Below are 27,194 nucleotides of genomic sequence, written 5' to 3'. Positions count from 1 at the left end.
TGTTCCATTCTTGAATCCAAGCCCCTCCTGATGGACCAGTGTGCTCAACAAATGTCTACAGCTGGGGGGTGAGGGTGGTTCTGGGAGGGATGACCAAGCTAGAGAAACATTTTGCAGAAACAAAGCAATGCAAAAAAAAAAAAAGACCTGGCAAACATCCCCCTGCACGTCTGGGTGCAGTTAACCTCCGCTGTTAACAGTGAAGGAAATGCCACCCAGTAAATGAAGGAGAGCAATAAAAAATAAAACATCTGTATAAGTGATCTTATGACTTTTCTTCTGTGGCTCGAGTATTTACTAAATGACTATTTATTTTATTATTAACTCATTTACTGCTGAGATCCAACTACAAGCAATGGCGGCTCCTGTGGGGCCATGGATGGTGACCTTGCGAGTTGAGGGCAGTCAAAGAAGGATAGGCACATTCACTTAACCACTATTTTTAAAACAAGGCTACAGCATGAAAAATCCTGGCAAAACTCCACGCTGAGGTCTTCTGAATGAAATGAGAAACAGTGACAGCAGCACAACTCTCTCATTCGTGCCCCCAATGATTTGAAGGATCTGGACTTAATTAATCGTCTGGAGATGGAATAACAGCATGTCTTCAAGATGTGTCTGGCAAAGTACATCTCTACTGCCAGAGTATTGCTAGGAAATACTTCATCTCAGGTCTCGGCATCAGATTCCACATAGGACATATATGTAATTACTGCAGCAGAAATAATTAGGGGATTTGGTCATCTGTCTCCACACTTTGCACAATAGCCTTGCTTCCTAAGCTCAGCTCAATGTGTTGTTAAATGTCTATGGCAGGGTTAGTTCCTTGGAAATCAAATATGCCCCTAATAAACACACCCATATATTGTCAATCACTTTGCCATCTGTGGCTAAAGTCAACCAAAAGATCGAAATGCATTGTTAGACTGCGCCTTCTGGATTTTAATATTGATGGGCTATTTTGAGGATAAGATATTCACATCTTATTGCTGGGGGTCCATCTGATCAGAAGAGTAGAGAAGCCCTTGGAGCTTACATGTGGTTTTGACATTTCCATCTACATAAGCCCATATACATTAGATTAAAGTTGATGAAAATGCACAATTGCAACCAAAACAAACATGAAATTTAACAACCAACTGATGGCAGACTGTCCTTGTCTAGAAAAGAGTCGGCTGTCTTTGATTCAATTCCTTTTTCCTTCATCTGTTGTCGATGTCTGGCAACCACATTGCCCAATATGGACTAAAATGTGTATCCGTGGTCCATCAGACAATCGCTTACTCAACTGTTCAACCATCAACCTACTTCAGTCCCCTTCCTTCTGCTCACCATTGGACCCATACCAATTCGATATTCAATAATCCTAATGGTATATTTGCTTTAAGTATTTAGTATTTAAGACTTAATTTCTTAATTTACTTAATTTAAGACTTATTTTCTGCGTATAAGACAACATTTCAACCCAGGAAAACCTTCTCAAAAGTCAGGGGCCGTCTTATAGGGTGGGTGCTGAAAAACTTTGGAACCGGACTGGAGAATCTGTGGTTGCCAGTCGCCACATGTGGTGGGGGGAGCTCAAAAATGCATCCTCGCCGTATGCAGCACTATATGAAGGGTAGACCAAGCTGCAGTGTCCTGGGTATGGGAAAAAAGTAGAGTGGCGCTGTGCCCAGAAAAATACGCCTCTTTCACCAGTCTTGCTGCCCCGGTATTACTGTACCTCCTTCTCTGCCTCTCAGATCTCGCTGCTGTCTTATGTTTTTTATTAAATAGTATTTGGTGTGCATTGGAAGAGGGGTAGTCTTATACGCCGAGCATATCACAAGCTCTATATTTTAACTGGAAAAGTAGGGGATCATCTTATACGCCCAGTTGTCTTATACGTCAGAAAATACAGAATTTTTTAAAACAAATTGTAACAACCTTGGACATCAGGTTCTGATTCACTGTCTTACCCGACTGAGGTCGATAGGTTTATCTGTGTTGCCAGTCTGTATTAACAATTTGTAAGCTAGTACTGCATCATCAGATCCATTCCTGTAATTGTTATAGGTAATTTTCCCTGCTTCCCATTCACTGTCAAATGTATCTTGTAGTCCTATTGAAGGGGGGGGGGGGAAAAAGAATATTTAACAATTTAAGTCATGCATGCCAGAAAGCTGTTACATTACATCATCATGTCACTGAAAATCGAATTTGCAGATAAGCTCCATATTTTACAAATTATAATTCATATGTTATTGGTCAGTTACCTTCTCATCAAAAGACGAATATATTACAATAACTAACACCAGTCGTTGAATATGTTTTTAAAATTTCTATCAACATTTGTTAAATAGAACATGAATTATTCAATAGAACGGAATAAAGAACAGACAATAGATTAATAGCTTAAATAGATTTTACAGAATATGATGAATATATTACCCAGGGAAAGAAGACAGCTAATAATGTAAGTAGAAGCAGATGAATACACCTATGTACAAGCAAACTACCTTCTTTAACTCTCTGTACGTAGGGTTGGCTTAAAGGGCTTATCTTTGAAGCAACTGGTGATATATGCTATTAGCCAGAAAAAGTCAACTGTTCAGATGAATGGCCATCTGTGTAATACAAGGGTGGCTTGTGTCTGCAGGAGCAGGGGCTGCACTATGGCTTCCTCTATAATGTCCAAAAGCCTTAAAAACCATATGGTCTGAGACTGTCTACACAAGACACAGTCTTTATGAGATTTCACCCAAAACTTAGAGGGGTTGTCATTACATGCCTGTGATAAACATATCTATCCTAAGATAATAATAATAAAGAAAATACTTTAAGGGCAGACTAGATGGACAGGTGGTCTTTTTCTTACGACAGTCTTCTACATTCCTATATATAGGAGTAAAGAAGTATGAAGAACACTAGACTTATTTTGGTCATTAATCTTACAGAGATTATGGCATTTATCTGGTTAGTTAGGCCAGCCTAACTATAGAGAGAACATATTGGTTGCTTCAGTAACTGCTGAGCCCATTACATACTAGGGCTAGGCTGTCAATTGTGTCCTCAAGTCTGTTCCTAGTTGAGTAGCCAGAAGAAAATAGGAAAACATCTTTACCGAAAACTGGTTAAATTGTGAACAATTTTTTTTTTTAATTTTCATGCATTTAACATGTATGGGTAGCAGAGTGTCTCAGTGTCAAGCCCAGTAGACCTAGGTCCAAATTCAAGTAATCTAGATGGCCTATGCGTAGGTGTCCTTCTGAAGTCTTAAAATATACCAATAATACAGAACGATCGTCGTTATTTTGATCGTTTACTCCATCTGAGCCCAGCAAAACAGCAAATGATGTGAAATTACGCTGAACGATAAGTGAACGAATGCGGAATCACAGCGAACAAAAGTGAAATTACAGTAAACGATTAGCGAACAATTAACAATGTGATCAAGAACACACAAACGATTTTTCGATTGTTGCCTGCGATTACAAAGGAAGATTATGGTTTAAATTTCTAACAATATAATGATTTCCCTAAGACAATAGGTCAGAGGTCCATTTGAGGAGCTTCTTTGCAAAGTCAGTTAATGTTGCAAACAAACTCCAGAAAAAACCCAAGGGACCCCTTGCAATTGGTGGGATCTCTTGGGACCAATTAGTGTTCGTTCTTTGATGGACTGTCCGGTTCTGCCTTGCGGTGCCTTGATGGACACTGCAACCAAAGCTCCGAGCTGAACCCCAATATAATTCGAACTACAATATTATATATACACATACACGGTTGTGTATTAAAATGTGTACCTATTTTACCGTCTTCTTACGTGTTATTTTAAATAGTATAGAATACAAGCATGTAGAGCACTACAGAGAACTTCAGCCTTACAGTATTCAATAGCTGGAAAGTTCACAGAAGATGGTCTTTATGACTAGAACAGCAAATGTTGCTAGGCGTGACGGAGAGGGAGGGGAGGATGCATGCAATGTTCCCCATGAACCATACCAAGCTACTGTTAAGCAGGTTAAAATAGAAAGTTTTGTGATGAGAACTTAAGAACTAATAAAAATACTTCAGTTTTTGGGCCTCATATAGCATCTCAGCTGCTTCTCGAGCACAGTGTGAGTGAACACGATTTTGTCAATTTGTTCCATCTGTTCAACTTGTGCAGCTAATACAAGATGTGGGATCTGCTGCCAGCATGTGTAAAGATCACAGCCAACATCTATTCACTCTCAACTGCTCCTTTCCTCTCTGCCATCCTGTAAGGGGAGAGGGAGCGGAGAGGGAGAGCGCGGGGAGACACTGGATGCCTCTCAGCACACCAGCGGTGGCAGTCAGGTAATCTGGAGCACATTTCATGCAGGAAGCCATAGCTCAGCACATGCTGACCACTGCACAAACATACAGAACAATTCACAGCCTGGAGAGAGAGAAGAATGGGATGAGGAGACAGAAGACCCCCTACACTAGAAATGCGAAATCCAACCCATTATTACAGGCCATCAATCCCAAACATATGTCCTTCTCGTGGAGAGGTGCTGAAACCTGCATACTTGCTGAAAGACGGTTAAAATGCCTTTTATTGTTTGTACAGAAAAGAATACAAGAGTACAAGTAACCCACGCTACTAGCACCATGGTTTATGGTATATATTATTATACATCAGAAATGCAAGCAAATATCTTTCCATGGCTATGGTCATATGACTTTACTTTCTGTCCGGTATTTTTTTACGTCTGTCATTTCGTGTTTTTGGTGCCAGTCATTAAACGACGGTCGTTGGTACATTATGCTAGTTCAGGTACTTTTGGGTGTGTTTTTTTTGACGGTCCGACAATCAAAAAACAAAACAAAACGTGTGAACAACTAAAAATAATGTCCGTTGTTTGCAAAATAACGTCCCAAATAATCGCAACTGAGCAGCTGATGACGCACTGGAGGGGGGCCGGCATGAGGGAGGGCTGGAGCGGTCCCAAGATGGCAACTTTGTAATGTGTGTTATTTAGTGAAAAAATCCTTTAAACCGCACTACCCCTTTAATTTGACAACCGTGCAAACAATGCCCATTATTGAATACACTATGGAGGAGATTTAAAAAACCATTGCAAAGTTGAATTGTCTTAGTTTCCCCTAGCAACCAATCAGATTCCACCTTTCATTCCTCACAGATTCCTTGGAAAATGAAAGGTGGAATCTGATTGGTTGCTAGGGGTAACTGAACCAATTCTACTTTACATCATGTTTAATAAATCCCCCTGTGTGTATTCGGCAGCCGTCATTCTACTGACTTCAATGCAATCCATTGACTTCGGCAATAACAGATTTTTTTTTCTTTTACACGATGTGAACATTGGGAGAAATTTATCAAACATGGTGTAAAGTAAAACTGGCCCAGTTGCCCCTAGCAACCAATCAGGTTTCACCTTTCATTCCTCACAGACTCTTTGAAAAATGAAAGGTGGAATCTGATTGGTTGCTAGGGGCAACTGAGCCAGTTTCACTTTACACCATGTTTGATAAATCTCCCCCATAGTCTACATGTGTCTAAAAAGGTATAAATCTTTTAGACTTAAAATAATAATACTAATAGCATATACATACAAACACCAAAAAACATATAAAAAAAAGAATTCATAAACAGCAAATTATTTAACCACTTTCTATGGTTAAGACCACACACAAATGATCATGAATCGACCAAAACTGCGCCTGCATGCCACTTTATGGCACAAACACGTGTTAATGGTCATGTGATTTTGCAGCTAAACAACAGCTTTACCCGCAAAACCGTGAGACCACTAACAATCAATTTGCAAGCCGTACTGACTGGTGATAAAGTTGCATGTTGGTGCAGTTTTCATCCGCTCCATGTGGCCTTACCCTTAGAACCTCCAGTCATCGCTTAACAGCTGCAGAAGAAATCAGCGTCCTGTTTCCCAGATGGAAAGCAGGGGAGCCCGCAAGATGAAAAGATATCAGATTAAAAACAAATATAAAATTACAATCACAGGACAAAAAAAGAAATCACTTGGATGGGAGATGGTATCATTTATAAGGAATGCAATTACACTGCTACAGTCGCTTAAGCTGAATTTAGTCTAATCTTTCCTCCTTTAGCTAGGTGGTGTTTTCTTTACCCAATCACTGACGCTTTCTTTGCTTTTTAAAAACTCCCCATAGCAGTGAAAGGTCTAAAACAATAAGACTAGTAAAAACTTGTGAAACCCCGAGAACAATGAAGCAAGTCTCAAAAGAGATTACACACAGCTAGACCTACCCACCGGAGAATGTGACCAGAAATGCAATACCACCCAGGTCTAGCAAGCCACAAAACCACAACTGACTCACAAAGTTCTTCAAATAAATAGCCAACAAAGGTTTAGAAATAGATCAGAGTATGTGTCAATCCACAAAAAGTACACATCCCAGACGGTTAAGCACTCCTTGCATTTTAGCCAAAAGTAGTCTGGTTAAAAACAGGATTAGGCTATGTTCCCACTGCGTAAGTTTCGTAATAATCACAGCCGTTATACCAACGGCCATGATTACTACGTAACTTATGTAATGGTACCTTCTAAGGAATCCCGGGCGGAGTGTATACACATAGGGGGACATGTATCATCGTGCGGTCCGGGGGTTTTCGGCGGAAATAAAATATTCGCAAATCGGCACTTTCCGCCGGGTACGCCGGGGAGGGGGTGTGAAGGGGGCGGACCGGAGGGCGCGGACTCAGAGTCCGCACGATTCACCATCCGTTCCGCAAAAAGATACGCCGAAAACCTACTCCAGTCCTCAGCTGGCGTAGGTTTTCAGCGGTGCGCACCAGGCAGTCCACCTCTACATAAATCCCTGTAGCGCCGGAGATGCGGGGACATTTATAAGTCCGGCGTAAAAAACGCCGGACTTAATAAATGTCCCCCATAGTATACACTCCGGCCAGGATCCCTAGCGGCGCCGCAAGAAACTGACATTTCAGTTTTCTGCGGCCACTATTCATTGAATAACGGCTGCAGAAAACCCTGTCAGTTCACACAATGGAGCATGCGGCTCCGGCCGCAGGCTCCATTGTGTGCAGTGGGGAATTCGGATGCGCCCGCATCCAAGTTCAGCGGCGGTAAAGATCATCCAGCCGGTACTGCAGTACTGGCCGGGATGATCTTTTCTGACAATGTATTCCGTGACCTGGCCGGGTCACAGAACGTCCGGTGTCTTACAGAGTGGGAACATAGCCTTAAGTGGGACTCACCAGAGTGATGTTATCCTATCTGAGGGAAACAAAAAGAGGAGGCAGAGACCCTGATTCCAGTGCTGTGTCACTTTTTCTTCTTTACAGTTTTTATCAAATCTAAAACACCGCTTACTAGTTGTAGTGCAAGTGGAATGATACGCGCACTCTGTAGTCCTCGATATTCATGAGCTTTTATTCCCATTACCCACCCACCATTGCTTGAGAATACAGAGAAAGCTGTGAATCGTCTACAGGAGGGCAGATGGATACTAGCCACACAACACTCAGCTCGCACTGCTGCTGAGAATTTTTTTTTTAATAAAAACTACTTCGAATTGGTGTCTCTGTCACTACTTCATGCTGCTTTCAGATGAGGCAAAGTAAACCTGCTGGAACAGGGTTAGGGAACTTTGGCTCTCCAGCTGTTGCAAAACTACAACTCTCATCATGCCTGGACAGCCAAAGCTACAGCTTGTAGTTGTGCAACAGCTGGAGAGCCAAGGTTCCCTACCCCTGTGCTTGAGGATAACCTTTAAATACAAAAAATAAAATCCTCTTTTCTAGTCTGTCATTCCTATTCACGTAAATTAAATCAACAGACAGAAAAAAAAGTGTTGAATGAAAAATCCCTAAATCCACAATATAACGTGTCACTGTGGATGTCAGACATTTGTATATAAATGGGATCAACGCTGCATTCTCTGCTTCATGCTAACAGATCATTGTACTCTCTGAAGAACACATACATGACCGCATTTCCATCAATGGTAGCTCTCTGATTTATATACATTTATGTCTCAGCCAAACCTGATGTCAGATCTGTGAGAAGAAACACTACACCTGGAAATCTATGTGGTCTAAGTATTTCAGGGGGGAAAAATAAATAAATAAAAACAGGAAAAATCCAACTAATTCCCTTACTGGCTTTCTACTGACTTTGTGTAGTCCAATGTGTAATAGGTCTACGGTGTTTAGGGCTTTCTATGTAGATAACTTACTTTATTGTTCTGTGGAATTTCCAAATCGCATTCATATCCTAAACTTAAAGGGGTACTCCAGCGGGGGGGATATTTTGTGATCTGGCCGGGGAGGAGGTGGCTGAGAGAAAAGACATCCACTCACCTCCCCGGATCCAGCGGCGGGTCCTGTATCGCGGCGCTCCAATCCCCGGTTCCCAGCCGCTTCCTGGTGTCTGATGCGGGCTCGAGATGTGACGTCTCAAGATCCCGCCTCTGTCACTGACTGGCTGAGCAGACTTGAAACGGATCACACCTCTGTCACTGATTGGCTGAGCGGACCTGAGACGTCACATCTCGAGCCCGCGTCAGACACCAGGAAGCGGCCGGGAACCAGAGTGCCGCGATACGGGACCCGCCGGTGGATCCGGGGAGGTGAGTGGACGTCTTTTCTCTCAGCCACCTCCTCCCGGCCAGATCCCAAAATAGCCCCCCAGCTGGAGTACCCCTTTAAACCCATCCATGCAGTGAGTCAGACTTACTATAGCTGTCTATTTACACTTTTCAAGCACGATCAGTAATTCCTCACACAGTCAGTAACAGATGATGTGCTATAGAATGGACCTCAAAACTCCTAGCATCATCATTCATAACAATGCTGTGATCTCCAAAATAGTTAAATATTCGCACTACTGTACTGACATGCTGTGTCAGTACAGTAGCACAAAGATTTTAACACTTTCAGATCTCACAGAATCATAATGAATGACAAAGTTGGGAACCCCGAAGTCTGTTCTGTAGAACATCGTCCGTAATTACGGTGTGAAAGCCTCCTATGGCCTGTATTAGATTGCCCGATGCGCCAGGGAAGCAAGTGCCGACCTGTCAGCTCAGCGCTCACTTCCCCCTCATTCCCTGCTCACTGCATTGTGCTATTTCACGCACAGACAGCGAGCGGCCCATTAAAGGCAGCTGCTCTTGTTACACGGAGCAACACGCTGTAGACCACTGGTGATCTTTCAAACATGTTAAAAGACCACATATCAGCTGACATTGTGCGTGTTGGCCAATCGTTGCCTTTCCACATGAGCTATTACACTAAGGCCCCCTTCACACGTCCGGAAAAACCATCCGGATTTCCTATCAGGAAATCCGGACGGATTTCCGGACCCATAGACTATAATTGGTCACGGACACCCTTCCGTATTTTTCCGGAAGGGTGTCCGTTCCGGAAAATAGGTCCGGAAAAAATAGGACATGTCCTATTTTTGTCCGGAATTCCGGCCTGGACGCCCCCATAGAAGTCTATGGGAGCGCCGGAATCACGGGCACTTTCCTGATGTACATCAGGAAAGTGCCCGCGATTCCGGATTACCTGCGCCCCCCAACACCCGCATAACTCACCGGCCTCCCTCCTTGTGTTCACCTGCTGCTGCCGTCCAGGTCAACTCCCCCCGGCCTCCTGCTTCCTGGTGCCGCGCGGCCGGACCCCTCACCCAGCGCCTGATTCCCCCCCCCCCCCCCCCCCCGGAGCTCAGATCAGCGCCCCCCCCCCGGACCTCAGATTATCGCCCCCCCCCCGGACCCCTCGGGCAGCGGCAAAACACCAACCCACCATCCCCCCCCCCCCCCCCCCGGACTTCAGATTACCGGCACCCGCCGGGACCCCTCGCTCGGGGGCACCCCCCCCCGGACCTCGGATCAGCGGACCCCTCGCAGCACCGATCTCCCTCTCCCCCCCGCCGCGGCGCCGCTGCATCCTCACTCCTGGTTCGAGATCAGAAGACCAGGAACCAGGACAGGTGAGATCACCCCCCTCCCCCCAGAAGTAAAGCTCCCACCATGTCCTGCTGAGAGGTCATGATGGGAGTTGTACTTCTGCAGCCTCTGGCCATCCAGGTTGCAGAAGTACAACTCCCACCATGTCCTGCTGACAGGTCATGATGGGAGTTGTAGTTCTGCAACCTGGATGGCCACAGGCTGCAGAAGTACAACTCCCATCATGACCTGTCAGCCGGGCATTATGGGAGTTGTAGTTCTGCAACTTGGATGGCCACAGGCTGCAGAAGTACAACTCCCATCATGACCTGTCAGCCGGGCATTATGGGAGTTGTAGTTCTGCAACCTGGATAGCCACAGGCTGCAGAAGTACAACTCCCATCATGACCTGTCAGCCGGGCATTATGGGAGTTGTAGTTCTGTAACCTGGATGGCCACAGGCTGCAGAAGTACAACTCCCATCATGACCTGTCAGCCGGGCATTATGGGAGTTGTAGTTCTGCAAACTGTGACCATCCAGTTTGCAGAACTACATCTCCCTTTTTTTCTTCTGATCAGGAAATCCTGAAGGTTTTTCCTGATGGTTTCCTGATGGTAAAAACGGATTACTGTCAGGAAATCCTGATACTTTCCTGATGACATTTGAGGCCTCCTGATCAGGATTTCCTGGCAGTAAAAACTGACACGGACGTGTGAAGGGGGCCTAAATGATTATCCGCCTGACCGGTCAGTAATTGGCCAATAATTGCTTTTCATAATAGGGGACTAAGGCTTAGTTTGCATCAGTGTCGGTGCCACTCCACATTTCTCAAAAAAGGGAGATGGACAGTCTGTTGTTCAACAGGATCCCATCAATTTTAATGGGGTATATCAAGTTCCCTTCTAGTGTCTGTTTATTTAACAGGATTTAAGCAGAAAAAAATAGAATAGAATAAAAAGAATAAAACAATAGGGTCAGACAGTAAAAATCTATCCCAGCCTTTTTCTCTGTTGACATCATGTCATAAGAGATTCAGGAGGCCGCCATACACTTTAGACGTCAGCTAAAGTAAGTGGGGGAGATTTATCAAACATGGTGTAAAGTGAAAGTGGCTCAGTTGCCCCTAGCAACCAATCAGATTCCACCTTTCATTTTCCAAAGAGTCTATGAGGAATGAAAAGTGGAATCTGATTGGTTGCTAGGGGCAACTGAGCCACTTTCAGTTTACACCCAGATGAACCAGTGGCTCGGGTTGATTGATAAGTCGGGTGTATCTCAAAACTGTCCACTTTAGACCAACTATTAGTTACTTACGCACCAAGATTTTAAAGCATATCTGGTGCATGTTGCGCACATCCATCTCTTTACAAAGCCATGCCCTTTTTACTTAGGTCATACTGCCAGGCCCAACAGGAAAGGATCTAAAACAAGTCTAAGACCCATAATCAAAAGATTTGAAAATTGTGAGAATTCTAGCGCATTTGCAATAGTACATCTGAGCCAATAAATATCACTTATGATATTGTTATGGTATAAATAACACAGGTATCCTTAGGTAATGTAACCACAGATATTACATATTGGTTACATCTCAGTAGTAATGTCGAATTTCCGTGTGATATTTCTCGTGACCTGTAGTCAATAGACATTTTACAGCCATCTGGGTACATAGATACCACATTATATTTTCTTACATCTTGAAACCTTACCTTGCAGCCAGTCCCTGAAGTAATGGAGCCACATTTTAGGAAGCTGTTTGTCACCCTCCAGCAAAACAAATTTAACGCTGGAAAAACTCTTGTGCAGGTCATAGAGAAGTCGCTGTGCACGGGGATAATCTGCCTTCTGTGTCACCACATACATGTTGTAGAAGGAAAAGTACTTAAACTGGGCTGCAATAAAGTCATACTCCCGCGTCTCCCGAGGCACAATGTCAGTGAGGTCCAATCCATCCCGAACACGTGTGGTGCCATATAGGCTAACGCCAAGCAAGGCCAGGAAAACTAATATCACCCCTATCTGTAAAAAAATAATAACATTGTAAGCAAATTTCTACAGCTAAAGACTAAAATAATATTAATGCCATAAACACACATGCAGCTATACATTTTGGTAGTTACTAATACATTTCTGTGGATTTGCTCTATGCTTTGTTTTATGCTTTTTCATTAAAGAGGAACTATTAGCAGGTTAGAAAAATCTAACCTGCTGATAGCCCTCTATTTCGCGGGAGGCACCGAGGATGGAGGTATGTCTCCTCAGCACAGTTCCCATGCAGTTAGCTCTTTACTGCTTGGTCCGGTAAGACCATTTGGATCACTGGGGCACCGTTAGGAGCACCATCAGCCCTCATAGCGCTCCTTCTAAGGATTATCAATGGAGCAGGCCAGCCGAGGGCGGGCTGAATTGGCGTTATGGGGGAGGGGAGTGCTCCTAGCTGTGTTATCGGACTGATGAGTAAACAACTGCATGGGAACGACACAGAGGATTAAGGTAAGAGACATAACTTTATCCTCTGTGCCTCCTGCTCAACAGAGGGCTATCAACAGGTTAGATTTGTCTAACCTGCTGATAGGGCCCCTTTAGGCATTTATTGTCAACTTCCTATCATTACTGCTATACAGGTCCACACAGGCGAATAAAATGTAAACTGGAATTCTTGTTTTATATTTTTGTAAGGTTGCAGTGAGTATTTACCTTTGTTGTCGGCTTTAACAGAAAAGGGGCATAGTGCTTCTCGGCAAATGATGAAAGCGTCCACCTGGTACATGAAGGTTCAATGCAGTTAAAGGCAGGCTCAAGTAGATCCCGTGTGGAATTTGTGTTCTCTGGGGCAAGACTGCTGGCATCATGGGATGTAGAGACTGATGGTTGCACAGAGATTTCAGACAGCGGCTCCGCTGTGGTGTAATATGACTGGGTCCGAGGGTCATACTCTGTCCGCAGCTGGACGGTGGATTGCATAGTGATTTGTGTCTCATGGGCAAAGCTGTGGCTACTGTATGGTGGTGGCAGACTGTAGCTTGTGTTCTCGTGGTTATCCATGTAGGCTTGGGGTTCAATCTGGATCACTCTACTGACACAAGGACTAGAAGGAAGTTAAAAGTTTAGTTAATAGCAGATAATTCCAGTAACAAAATCATCTCCTTTTGTTTTCTCACTAAAACAATCCTTGTTTATACATCCTATTACACGCGCTGATTATCGATCAAATCAGCCAGATGTCAACCTGTGTTACTGGGCCAGTGATCAGCTGACAAATGGGAAAACGCTTCCACATAAGCCCATTGGGCAGTGATGTGTGACTGACACTGGTTGAGGTAAGATGGCACATGAACAAACTAGCCCTGGCCGCACGATGATCCAGCTGTGTAATAGGTTCTGTCAATAAGCTCCGATCTAGGCCTTATCATCACACAAGGGGTGAAATGCATGAGCCTCCCTTTTATAAACCAGAACACAAAACCAAAGAGTAGCTATTGCTCTAGGCACATCAATGTATTTCATCATTTATTTGCATCAGCATCAGGCACTTCAATTCCCCTGCCACAACCATTAGTGGATTCTGATAGTGGACCCACAATGACCAGCTAATTGCTGGAATAGTTGGCGTTTTCTTACAACCTTGATAACATGCCTTGGGCTGGGTTTAGATATGTCTGGCCGTACGGCAAAGCCGCTGATTGGAATGGATGGGGAAGCCGATGCCACAAGCTGAATCTTTTGCCTTCAGTGTTCCATCCATTGCCCCATAGGTTGAATGATGCCGAAACCTATGCACCATCTAGTATATTTGCCTTCCAGCATGGTTGCAAGACGCTGCAAGCATGTTGGATAGTGTGAGGTCTTATATAACAAAACCAAGTACAAGATTTAACCAGTGAAGCAGTGCACGCCAAGGTGAAAGAGGAGTTGCACAAAGAAAGTTGCCATGTTAGAATAAGTGAGATATGTACAGCAGAGCCAATGAGTATAATAAAACTACATAACTTTTCAATATATATACATTTATATTTTTAAATGTATATATATATATAATTTTTTTTATTTTTTTTCTCTGTATCCAGGTTTATTAAAAAAAACACCAAAAAACACCAGAAATGTTGCCCTAGTCTAAAAGCTTACTCAAAAATATACAAAAAAATATAAAGGTTTACCTGCTGAAGCAGCAAAAGATGTCAAGCCTGCGATCTCTCCTGCGATACAGGTCCATGCTTAAGATGGCAGGAAATATCAGAAGGACCATGGCAAAGTTGAACACTACTACAACAGCAGCCTGAAGAACACAACAAACAGTTCACACATAGGATTTATACATAAGGTAAAATACATACCAGTAAAATACTGTCCAATATACCTATTATTCTATCTCACAGACACTGCATGAGTATATAACACATTACAATGATGTTCCTATACAAAACACACCAGCATATAAGTTAATGGAGCAGTTTATTTTTTTCCGTTTCTCTAATAATACTATGGTTACTAAGACCCCAATTGCGCGGGCCACATGTCCACTGCAGCAAGTGATCGGCAGCGATCTGCTAGACTACACAAGTCTTTCCTATTTGGTCACATTTAAAGCCCTTGTAAGGTTTCACTGTTCCAGTGTTTAAAAAATCTGGAGCTTTCTGCCTGTAACTGATGTCAGAGAAGAATGGGAGGTCTGTGTTAGAACTACCCAGGGAAAAGCTAGTATGCCTTCTCAGATGGGGCCCTGCCCAAGGTATGTGTGTTTTCTTTGCCATTCCTGGCAGACCACACAGGGAGAGTGGGTGTACTGCATAGCTTGAAGTGATGAGCAGATGAGGACGCCTGTCAGCTCAAGCTCCACATTACAGCTGCTCCTCAGTAACTCCCTTCTTTATCCAGCTATTGTGTAAAACCTCTTTTTGTCCAGTATATGACTCCAACATTACCTATTATCTATTCAAGACAGAGGTTAGGAAAGGTGACGGCGGCACTAAGAGAGGAGCCATGGAAAGAAACTACTTTTTTTTTTTTCTATAAAGATTTTAAAAGCCATCCATTGCTGAGACCAAAGAGAAGCATGCATAGAAGAACGAAGAAACTTTATTCCATTCCTAGAAATGTACTTGTAAGCTGATTAGAAGGCAATAGAACTTGCCCACGATCAGGTGGAAATATGCTCTGAACTGCCAAATGTTTTGTATTACTTTTGAAAAACTCAAAAATCTAGAAAAAAAAAAGGCAGTAGCTCCCGCCCATCCGTACAGGATATGACACGTCGGAGCATTTGGTTTTTATTTTAATAATTCTTTATTTAGGTTTTAACAATAAGAAAAGTCAACATAATGCTTACAACGATGACTATGTTCACACACAGTCAAAATGGCGTCTGTTTTTACTGGACGGACATCATTTAACGGCAATTAACTGCCATTATTGGTTTAATAACGTCCGTTGTAATAAAATATTGGCCATCCAATAAAAACGGCCTTCATTTTGACAGTGTAGGAACATAGCCGTAAAGTGAACTTTCATTCCTTAAGACAATCCTTACAATAGGTGCTGGGGCCACAACATGAACCCTATGGCCACATTACTACTATTTGAAACTAGATTAAGGGGACTTTCAGACAACCTACAATAGTTGTCCCCAGGCAGCTCTGCAGTGGCAAATCCACACGACTTACTGTAGAAAATATACAGTAAATTAAGTAAAGAAAAATTAACATGCTAAAACATCCACAAAATGCCTTCACTAGTGAGTCCTGGAAAACATGGATACAGCCTATGGCATCCAACTTCTGCAGCCACCGGTAATCATCAAACGTAGAGAGTTTGGGTTCAGAGGAACCAGAGTGTGCTTGTGGTTGGCTCACCTCTACATCTAAGTACCCATGTTTAGCAGGGGCGTAACTAGAAATGGCTGGGCCCCATAGAAAAATTTCCGACTGACCACTAGGCCGTGAAGTGTAGTCATAACTGCAAGCGCTGGTCGGGAGTGATTTCAGTTAAAGGGACAGCTGTAGATCTCGGGAGGCCCGATCAGCCACCTGGTGCTTCAAATAATGACAGCTCAGGGGGCTCAGTGTATTAGAGGAGCTGGCCATGGGGCCCCCTGATGCGGCGGGCACTATAGCAGCCGCAATGATTGCTACAGAGGTAGTTAAGCCCCTGATGTTTAGTACATCAAAGGGAACACTTAGCCCCACTTGTCTAATGGTCGGGCAGGGGGGTGCAGCAAGGTGGAGAGGAAGAGTGGCTTCTTCAGAGCAGGTGTAGATTTCTGTGCTTGCCATATGACAGTAAACCCGGCCGGACCTGTGTCTAACAGGTGTGCGCCTTTTAGTAAATCCGGCAGACTGCGCTGGCTTCATTTAAGACTGGTGTACGAGTACACCGTTCTTGATAAATGTCTCCCAAAAATCTTACAGTCTCGGCATTACTTTACCCAGAACATGCAATATTTTGAGGATGGGAGGTATATGCATGCAATAAGCTCCTACATCCTTACAAATGGATCATTTCAATGCATACAGTTAACAAAAGCATTTCTCCTATCACTACATAAGAGTTCCTATAAAAATATATAATTTTTTTATCTAGGTGGACAAGTAACAACAACAACACAAAAAATCTTACTTGCAGAGAGAAGGCCCTGAGTGCAGGAATGGGTATTAAGGCAGCCATAAAGAAGGCGGTCACATTGCTGATAGAGGTTAGGGCTACACTAGCTCCCGTTCTTTTCAAACATTCCCCAGTTCTGTCCTTAAGTAGAAAAAAAATAAATGTTAATTCACAAAGTAGCAAAATGGCTTCGTCTTCTGATGAATACTAGTCCACCGGCTTATTATCAAACACCACTCAACTTAAAATAAAATACATTCAATTAAAGACGACAATGACCTCGGTGGACGCTCTGAAAAACTAAAACTATGTGAGAAGAGAACCAATGTTATGTAAATTCCGGAAAGGACGGGGCATGTCAGGCTAAAGTCGGCATTGAATAACGTAACGTCAGACTCGGGTTTGAAGGCGCCGCACATGCCTCCTGGAAAAAATACCTTGAAAACAAAGACACTTTCTCAATTTCAGGTTTTATAATTACCTCAAATGGAATCCTATTATTTTGGCCTGTTTCACTAAATGCATGTGCCAAGAGAAAGACATCGTCTACACCAACCCCGAGAGCAAGAAAGGGCAGAACCTGTAGGGAACAATGCAGGCAGTGAACACTTGACACACACATCCAGTCTTTGGCAGCCATACATGCACCCTAAGTAACATGTCCATTCATCTCAGAAGCTTGCTAGATTAGAATGCTGCCTTTAATACCCAGACATTGTTTGCATCCAAAAAACTTTCCTTGGCACTTCTATAGTCTGAACTGCAATTAAAGTATATGCTCACCTTTGGTGAACCCCGTCTAATACATTAGGGAATGCCATAAATAGCAGTTCTAATATGCACCGATTATTGGACGTGTTGGAAGTGGAAGCATTCTTATGATAGGGCAGGGAAGCCGCAGGGAATCCAAATTTCTCATTGCCACCCTGTCAGCAGACATAGACAGTCTGAGTCTCCTGTCCCTGAGGGTTTGTGCACACTAAGGAATCCTAGCGGATCGATTCCGCAGGTAGCCCTCGCTCTCGGCCACGCATGCCATAGACTTCATTCTGTGGTCAGGCACATTCCGACGTCCGCCAGAAGAATGATCAGGTTCATTCAGGTTCAAGAAATGATCTGGTTCATTCTTCGGACGGATGGCGGAATCTGCCCATGCATCGAGTCTATGGCACGGGCGGAGATATGCACGGCCATGAGCGGGGGCTACCGGCGGAATCGTCAATGGGTGGCCCGTCCGGATTCACATACCCTTAGGCAGACTGCATTCTTCAGAGAAAAGATTAGGGAATCTGAATTCCCCATAGCCATACAGGGATCTTTTAATTGGAAAGTTATAGCTTCTGCAGGCTAAGGGATTCATAGGATGACAGTAACATCGGTAACCGTAGCTTCTTAGGTAAGACAGGTGAATGAAAGACTCCGACAACATAGATAAAATAATATAACCTTTATCCAGCTTTCTCACGAATCATGCATCTTATCTTACTCTAGTTGAAGTATATTCGGCATGGAAGTTAATACCTGAGTTGTTGCTGCATTAAAGGAAATTCCAATCAATGAACACAGGCCCAATCCAGCTGCCACTGAAAGCGCAACCAGCAAAACTCCAGCCAGCCCCACGGCACCCTGAGACTTGGCACAGTCCCACCTCAGCATGGTTAAACAGGCATAGGCAAGCTGCAAATGAAACATTTGGAAACAAAAAGCAAAACCACATTAAAATGCGTCAGGTCACCCCTGTCCCTTGGCAGTTCACTAAGGAGGAAACTATTATAAACATGCATGTTAACATACTTAAGTGTCAAAGCCCCATGCCTACATCTCGCTACAGAACGTGTTGACTCACCATCAGCAGGTAGCCGCTGGCAACTCTGATGACGCTGACATCGGAAAACGACTTGAGGATATCGTCCAGTGTGGTTGTCGTAAAAGGAAGAACTTTCTGGGTGGAATTCTGTGCGACGCTTTGATGTACGACCTAACGGTGAGGGAGACACAGACATCACAAGAAGAGCTGGGCAAGAATTTCAGCAACCGCTTACAAGTAAGTAACCTCATCTGGTACCTGATCCCCTCCTCAGTCCTGGCTTTATATATTTCATTGGGAAGCAATAAAATGTGTATTGTATCTTTACAGGGAGGTGCGATAGTGGAGCATGCAGGGCCGTCACTCATCTCCTATATATCACTCTGCAGTGGTCTACTACACATTGCCAGGAAGAGCAGCCTTTCATTTTAATTGGTTGGCTGACTCACAGAGGTCGCATGCAACTCGCTAAAGGTCAACACTTGGGAAACAAAGGCCAAAAAAATGTCACATGACCTCACCAATGGGACCGCAGCTGTGAACAGATTCTCTGGCTCACTAATGTGTTCCAGACACCTTTCCTTACAAGTCACACTTGCTTTGTATTTCAGCTCTCTTATCCCTAGTCTGCATCCTATATTAGGAAGTATCACCCTGGCAAAAGCCACTCCAAGTCTCCGAAAAGAAAACCGTTTGGTCATTACAAATTGTTCTAGTAACGTTTAGCTACCTTCAATCTGTATAAGTAACATATAAAATAAGAAGTTGCTTTGCAGACTAAATAAAAAAAAAAAAAAACACAAAAAAACACAAAACACAAAAAAACAAACAACAACGTTCTCATGACTTTTAGGCCTATTTGCAGCCCATACTTAATGTTCAGTATTCCTCACCCGGGGACGCTACTACTCTGACACTAGCTCATTTATAGCTACAATATAGGATAATGGGGAGCTAACCTCAGTGCTGTTTAAGGCCCCATTTGCAAAATATTAAGAGCCATGAACAGGTGTAGAACAACGTGGCTTGGGAAATGAGTTCCAGTTTACACGTAATGTATACAGACGTCTTTTTGCCTCTAAATATACGGCTCCCTCATGATGCCGTATTACGGCTGTGTTAAGGCAGCCTAAGGGTTCTAGGAATTATTTCTCGTCATGTTTCAGTAGAAAACTGTATGTATACATAGCAAAAAACAACAAAATGTAGTTCTAGCTTTCATAAGTTTTTATTTTTTAGATGTGTCTTAATCACCAAGTGGGTGTGGCCTGGTAGGAAGGGGCGGGACTAGATACGCAACATTGTGTGCCAAAATGTGGCCATAAAATTCTGGCCCAAATGAAAACAGTTGAGAGTGTATAAAGATACAGCAAGTTCATCACTTGGACCACACTTAAAGAATTAGTATTAATCGGTCAGGATTTACGTACTAACACCCCCAATGATCCCAAACCACAACTAGGAAAAGCTAGGAGAATCTGCCAGCTAAGGTTTCTTTCCCTGTCTCTCTTTCTGTTGTAGAAGACAGGCTCCATACACTTTCCTTGAATAGGGACAGAAGTGCTTTGCCAAGCGCTTCTCCCCACTCATTCTAGCGATTGGTGGCAGCCTCAGTACTCATACCCCAACCGATCAAATCTTTTGATTTATATCTATGACATGTTAAAAGATTTTTATTTTTTTCACTAAAAATTAGCTTTAATAAATCTGTATCGTAACGTCAGCCATTTTTAATTATAAACAACACAAATCTGCCCAATTGTACATGTCACGGAGCAAACATATTGCAATGGGCGACCTTTGCATAATACGTGGCATGTCTTTCCTTTGTAATCACAGACAACAGGTGGTGCTGAATCATAAAAAGCTATGGAGACCATCATTGAATGCCACACTTGCACATAAGGTGAACAGTTTCCCGTATACTAGCACTCCAATAAGGTTTCTTCTTAAAGTAAAATGTAAACGTATAGGTGGTGATCCCTTACACAATACATCCACAAGCTACTTGGACGTACCTGAACATAAACCCGCTGCCAGGCCTCCAGAATAGCTGCTGCTTTCTCCTCATTCCAATTGATCTTAGAAACATGATCATATACCTTGAAGTGCTCATACATCTGCTTAGGAGTCATTAACTGAAACATAGTCTGTAACGCTTGGGCACTGTAACACAGAAAAGCATAGAAATATTTTATTAGCAAATCCAGTAAGTTTTGTAGACACTGTTGCATTCCTTTTAGGAAAGTGCGTGCATTTTACAGAAATATTAAATTATACACTATGGAGCCTTGAGTCATTAAGTTTTCCCTTTGTTAAGCAAAAGTCAAAAGGTCAATATCGCATATTAGAAAACAACTTTTTTGTAGCGTTGCCATGTGTAGAAACCCTGTCTGCAATCACTACAAATCTGGCTTGACTTGAGAGCTCTAACAGACTAAACTCTTGACACTCTGCAGGAATCTAGGAAGTACACAAATGGTGATTACTGTTTAAACAGGAATAAGTTTTCCCCTCTTTACTATGCAATACCCTGCACTCAGATAACTGCATTTACATGAGGGCTAGTCTACACATGCATTAGCTGCAAACGGCTACAGGAACAAATGGTAAAAAAAAAAAAAAAATTGCCACAAAAGATCAATGGCTGCATACATAGCAGCAGGTCATTACTAGGAAAGTGTCACTCTTAGAATGCCATCAGGGAAAAGCATAGCGCAATGCTGTACGCTTATAGATAACTGTGTTTTACTGTGGATTACTGTGTTCTAGGCAACAGAACAATTACAGGGTTATTGTGATGGGAACCTGTTCTCATAAGCGGGGAGTGAGTCCAAGTGGTTAAGGCTAGGTTCACATTGCGTTTTTGCAATTCGTTTTTTCCATCCGTTTTTTTGCAAAAAAAAAGGATGAAAAAAAATGGATGCATTTTTGTGCATCCGTTTTGATCCGTTTTTCCATTGACTTCCATTGTAAAAAAAAAAAAACGGATCAAAACGGATCCGTTTTTTTTGGACGGGCACAGTTTTTTTTACGCTACTTTTGTGTCCGTTAAAAACCGGATCCCTTTTGATCTGTTTTCTTTACAATGGAAGTCAATGGAAAAACGATCCTCTGAAAGCAGTGGTGGTTTGCTGCCGCCACTCCTATTACACAAAGCGATGCAGAGAAGACTGTCACTGACATGATCAGGATTTTCCAACATGTTGAAAGACCACGATATGCCGTCATAGTGCATGTCGGCAGATCGTGGCCTTTTAACATATCCTATTACACAAAACGATTATTGACCTGAACCCACAAAAGAGCTGCAGTGGGGGAGCCAGTAAGATTTTTGTTTGTTTTTCCTATTTTATAGGAGCCAAAGGGTATGTTCACACTGAGTAAATTATGCCTCAGTGTGCCATAGCATCTCTATGGGAGAGCGCGCGCTCCTTCGCTACTTCTTTGAGTGGAGACGACAGCGACATGTCACTTCTATCAGCGGAGAGCAGCGCCAGCGGAGGAGAGTGTGCTCTCCCATAGACGAGCTATGGCACACTCAGGCAGGCGGGATTCCGCAACGGAATTCTGCCTAATTTACTAAGTGTGAACATACCCTAAGCCCGATTCTTTACTAAAAAATAAAATAAATAAACTCTTTTATGGTGCGTTCACACCTACAGGATCCGCAGCAGATCCGCAGCAGAGTTGATGGTGCAGATTTGATGCTGTGTTCAGTTAATTAAATGAAATCTGCTGTGGATCTGCTGCGGATCCGCAGCAGAAAATCAGCTGCGGATGCGGTGAGTGTGAATGTACCCTTAGGCTAGATTTACACATAACGGATCTACAGCAGATTTCACTCTGCGAATTCACAGTGAAATCCGCTGCAGATCCATTGCCTTGTATTTTCTATAAGAATACACACTCGCAGTGGGATTTACATCCCGCTGCAATTATGTAAGTTAAACCCCCGCCTGCCGGTACATACATTACCTGCTCCATGCTCTGCCTTGCTTCTGGGGCTCCCTGCGTTTGCATGTCTCGCTCACCCAATCAGTGGCTGAGGCGGGGAAGCGCACTGATTGGCTGAGCGAGACGTCCAGCCGGAAACCCCCGAAGCAAGCCAGGGTGTGAGGCCAGTAATGTATGTACCGGCCGGTGGGGGGTTAGCGGGGCTGCCACTTACATATTTGCAGCGGGATGTCAATCAAAATCAAATCAAATGACCGGCAAGGGATCTGTAGCAGATTTTGCTGCGAATTTGCAGCATGAAATCCGCTGCGGATCCGTTACATGTAAAAATGGCCTTAAAAAAGTTCCAATAATATATAGACAGAGTCCCTAGTTACATAATAGTATGGTCTTGTTTTACACATGAACACTTACCTGGTAAGCTTTCCACTAGCGTTTTTCACTGTGCCACCAATGATCAGTTCCTCTTGCCAGTGCATATACTTTCTTGAAAGGCCATAGCATCCTCCACTCATGAGAAGGGCAATATCCAGAGGCTAAACATAAAAGAGGATAACGTCAGGTGAATAAAACCTAAAAGTTGCCCAAAACTGTTGGTTTTCCAAACAAACAAACAAAGTTTTTGTAAAATGATATATCTATCTTCTGTACTCTCTGCCATACTGCTTCACACCAGCTATAACAGATGTCCTCAGGCATTAAATAAAAAATTAATTACAATGTGAAACACTGATTTGTACACTATTACCAACAAGTAATACACAGCGTGAAGAATATTAGCCGATGCTTGAACTCACTTTGGTTGAATTTTTATTGGGTGCTGTAGGCGGACAATCCGAATCGAATGGGTTGAGGCAGGGGCGGTCCACATACGCGTGACCAACTTCAGCCTTTTTTACCATTTCCTCCCAGATGTCTACTGGAAAGTTTTCTCTCTTCATCTCCTCCAGCAAGCCCATGGGGTCAAAGTTTGTCCATTGTAAAGTGTGTTTACCTCTGGAGAGAAACCTATGTGAGCCAAAAAATGACAACATACAATCTGCGCGGTCGTGTAGCCGCTCGGAAAGAATGAAAATGAGAAGGCAGAGTGGGAGGCAAAGCATATAACTAATGATGACAAATTTATAACAGCAAGAAAGTAGTGTAAGCACAATGCAGGCGGGAGCAGAAAATATCTTTTAAGCAAGCCTGATGACTTGGCAATGTCTGCCACTACAGTGGCTACCGCTGCTTCACCAGAACTGGCACTTTTCTAGCTTCAGTCGGGCAGATTACAAAGGCTTTCTGGCTGCCTCATTTTGTTGTCTATGCCAAACTGTATTTGCCCATCCAGGCTTAAGTCATTATTTCAAGTCTCCCAACTAGAAAAGTGAAAATGCTTCACGTCCTACATCCCGAGCTGCACATTGTAGGTTAGGGGATGGCCATTGCAAATTGCTTATTTTCAGAGACAAGCAAACCAGGACATGAACAATTACTCAGACACGAACTCTTGCATAATTACTCAAAAATGCCAACATATGCCAAATGCACAAAACAATTAACTCTTTGTTGCATGTAGACTATAAAATAGAAAGGCCGCTTGACTGTAAAAAAAAATCTAAGATGGGAATTAAAATGCAGCTTTTTTTGTTCCATTAAACAAATGAAATAAAAAGAAACCCAGTTGCTTATTCCTCTGAATACTTTAATCTTTACGGGTACATTCGCAAGCAGATGCTACAAAAAGGAGGGAGCAAGAAAAAGAAAAAAAGTGCATGCACGTCAGCTCAGGTCTTAGGAACATCTACTTTTTTTAGACTCATGCAAGTAAATTTTAGCATTCTGCTTAATATGAAATGAAGTACTTACGGTAGATATGCATGTCCAGAATGAAGTTTGGCTCCTTCCCAAAAGCAGTCCAATGGTGTAATAATTAAACAGGGGTATAGTGATTCTATGATCTAGAGTAAGACAAGAGGGTTCAAGTTACTAACCCAACACCTCATTCTCTAACCATGCTAAATAGAGGGTGTCTGGTATAGATATACACTTATATTTTTAGGTAATATGGTGATGTCCGCCTTCAGTATCCCCATCTAGATCCAGCATGTGTATTATACATCAACAGAAAATTCACTGCTAATTATATAATAGTTAAAGGACAACTCCTACGTGACCCGAAAAAAAAAACGACACAGACACAAACAGACACCATACTCACCATCCTTCCGGTGACGATTGCCACTCGATTCGCCCGCCGTCCGCGTCTCCGTCACCTCTTTCCGCCGCCCTGCGATGTCTCTCACTTTCAGGTCCATGAGAGAGAAAAGGCTGCCAGTGCGCTTGCAGCAAAGTGGGGGAAGGGGGCCAGACCAGTTGTTTAAAAACATTACAAAGTTATATAACTTTGTAATGTGTGTTAAATAAGCCAAAAAATTTTTTCGTGGGAGTTGTCCTTTAATTTTCCATGACGTGGTGCTATACCGAGTACTTGTTATTGGATTCCACCACTGGGAATCCCATCATGATGGTCCACAATGGACAACCCCTTTAAACATCTTCAAGTGTGGATGGAGGAGGGCAAGTGAGGGCAGGGTTGTGGCAACCACTCAGGATGTCATTTAAAGTGATTTCCTATGGCCATCAGACTCATCCCCACTAATCTGCATATTGAGTGCGCTGATGAGCCGAAGGCCATATCTCCGCAGCAGGACCGAGACCGGGAGCGGGAAGCACAGGAGCCAGTATGTATACCGGGCCCTGTCTGGGGGTGGGGTGTGGGTTCGGGGGGGGGGGGCTGACCCAGCTGACGGGTCTCCTTTAACTCATTACCCTATTATTAACATTGTGCAGTACGATTTTATTCTGGTCTTCCAGGATGTAACTTTCAATGAAAATATATATCATATACATACATGTAGTAGAGATTTCTCTCATCTCATGATAATATATATAATATACACACGTAGTAGATTTCTCTCATCTCACTGTATTTTATTTAATGGTTCTGTAACAGTCATAAGCAGCAATATAGTTTTCGCATTTTAGACAATTACCTGGCTCATATACCCGGCTTCAGTTATAAGTTCTCCTGATTTAAAACATAGATCTTCTAGTTTCCACTGCCTATTGGATAAGAACAAGAAGACAATACATTTTTTGAGGTAACGAAAACACTTTATAATCTCTTTATAATCTACAAGTTAGGACAATATCGGAAGAGCTTTTATTTTTTATTATATTCATATTTATATGAATTGAGTTATCTCTGTCCTATATATGAATATATCTCATTATAAAAGAACCAATAGAATTTATAGAGGACGCTCAAATAAAGACACATCAATATGTTGTGCGTATTTTGGATCTAGAGGAAAACAAACATACTTCTGTAGCCAGATTCACTCTGCCCTGGGTAGAGAGAGACACCCTGATTTCTGTAGTCTATCGCTTACTTGTCAATACGGCTTTTCATGGGATGACATTATCTAAGGGTCCTTTTACATGGTATGGGGCCATGCAACGCAAGTGAATGTCAATAAGCAAGATCAGCGCTTGCTTGCAGTGCCTTTACACAACATAATTAATGGAGTGGCCGGGTTGCAAGAATGATGCTTGTATTGTTTGTGCGGCCAAATATGACAGCACAAATATGCATGTACCCGTCAGATTCTAGATCACACAAGCCGTGTATACTTACCTTCTGCGCTGCTGTGTGAACCAGCATCCTACTCTCCGACTCTCCCGTCCTGCTGTATCTTCACGATACCGCCATTCCGAAAGGAGGCGGCCTGAAGGTACAGTGGCACAGAGCAAAAGATCAGGATGCCAGATCACACAGCAGAGCACTGTTTACACAGGGAGATGTGCGGCCGATAACCGTACATACTAAAAGCCAGCTCTAAAGATGAGATCAGCCAAGGATCAGAACGTTTCCCCACTCCTCAGCTGATCGCCGTCACTTTTACACAGGCCGATTATTGGCTGAAGGAGCGTTTTTGCCAATAGATAGATACATAATCAATCTATGTAAAAGACCCTTAATTTTCCGCTGCGGATCCGCAGCGGATTTGACTAGATGAATGAACACAGCATCAAATCCGCATCATTAAATCCGCTGCGGATCCGCAGCAGATTTGACAGTGCGGATTTAATGCTGTGTTCATTCATTTAGTCAAATCCGCTACGTGTGAAGGCACCCTAAGGTGCAGCGAACAGTACAATGAGCCAGGATTTCTCAATGATATGCAAACACTCTGAGGTTGATGAGCTGCAGCCTAAGGGTCAATTTACACAGAAAGATTATCTGACAGATTATCTGCCAAAGATTTGAAGCCAAAGCCAGGAATGGATTTGAAAAGAGGAGAAATCGCAGGCTTTCCTTTATCACCTGATCTCTGTTTATAGTCTGTTTCTGGCTTTGGCTTCAAATCTTTGGCAGATAATCTGTCAGATAAGCTTTCTATGTAAATAGACTCTAAGCGGTTTCTTGACAGCTTTCACCTTTTCAATCAACTGGAGCCTTGTGATCATGAATAGAAGGACTCACACAGTGCTATGACTATATGAAAAATATACCATAATGTTAAGTCACAGTGCTAAAATCAGGGTGTCTTCTCCTACTTAATGTTACCCTATTAAAAAAATTAAAAAGAAGTCTACCTACTCAAAATCAACTTGTACATAAACATGTGAAATATCTGCCATTTACCTGTCGTACATGTAGACCTGCACCTTGGTGGCTTCCAGTGAGGACTGAAGATGTTGTCTCAGAGCTTCTGTTGTTAGGACATTAGCACCATCCTCTATTGGAGTCTGGATCATCAGCTGTGGATTAAACATGGATTCCTCTCCGATCTTTTGGCGAGTATAATTTAATTCACGGCTTACTCGTCCACCAACTGCAAGAAAAACACATTTAATGGT

General features: G+C 43.0%; 1 protein-coding gene across 3 annotated transcripts in view; it reads right to left on the bottom strand.

Moving 5' to 3' along the window:
- The window catches only part of PTCH1 (patched 1), an 88,756-nt gene that overhangs the window by 18,097 nt on the left and 43,465 nt on the right, over window positions 1-27,194 (bottom strand). For 2 of the 3 annotated variants that reach the window (XM_069961750.1, XM_069961748.1), the window contains exons 3-16: window positions 26,980-27,169; window positions 25,325-25,394; window positions 24,138-24,229; window positions 23,084-23,294; window positions 22,701-22,822; window positions 20,348-20,495; window positions 18,369-18,500; window positions 18,044-18,199; window positions 17,004-17,102; window positions 16,538-16,663; window positions 14,083-14,201; window positions 12,623-13,013; window positions 11,635-11,944; window positions 1,959-2,101 (exon numbers count right to left, since the gene is read on the bottom strand). In XM_069961750.1, the coding sequence (XP_069817851.1) occupies window positions 1,959-2,101; window positions 11,635-11,944; window positions 12,623-13,013; window positions 14,083-14,201; window positions 16,538-16,663; window positions 17,004-17,102; window positions 18,044-18,199; window positions 18,369-18,500; window positions 20,348-20,495; window positions 22,701-22,822; window positions 23,084-23,294; window positions 24,138-24,229; window positions 25,325-25,394; window positions 26,980-27,169 (2,309 nt within the window). The remainder of the gene's footprint in view (window positions 1-1,958; window positions 2,102-11,634; window positions 11,945-12,622; window positions 13,014-14,082; window positions 14,202-16,537; window positions 16,664-17,003; window positions 17,103-18,043; window positions 18,200-18,368; window positions 18,501-20,347; window positions 20,496-22,700; window positions 22,823-23,083; window positions 23,295-24,137; window positions 24,230-25,324; window positions 25,395-26,979; window positions 27,170-27,194) is intronic. The other variant, XM_069961749.1, reaches the window with a different exon arrangement.

Source organism: Dendropsophus ebraccatus, chromosome 3 (assembly GCF_027789765.1).
Source record: "Dendropsophus ebraccatus isolate aDenEbr1 chromosome 3, aDenEbr1.pat, whole genome shotgun sequence".
NCBI classification, from domain to species: Eukaryota; Metazoa; Chordata; class Amphibia; order Anura; family Hylidae; genus Dendropsophus; species Dendropsophus ebraccatus.
Note: the sequence above shows the minus strand (reverse complement) of the source record. Positions and strands in the feature narration are given on the sequence as shown.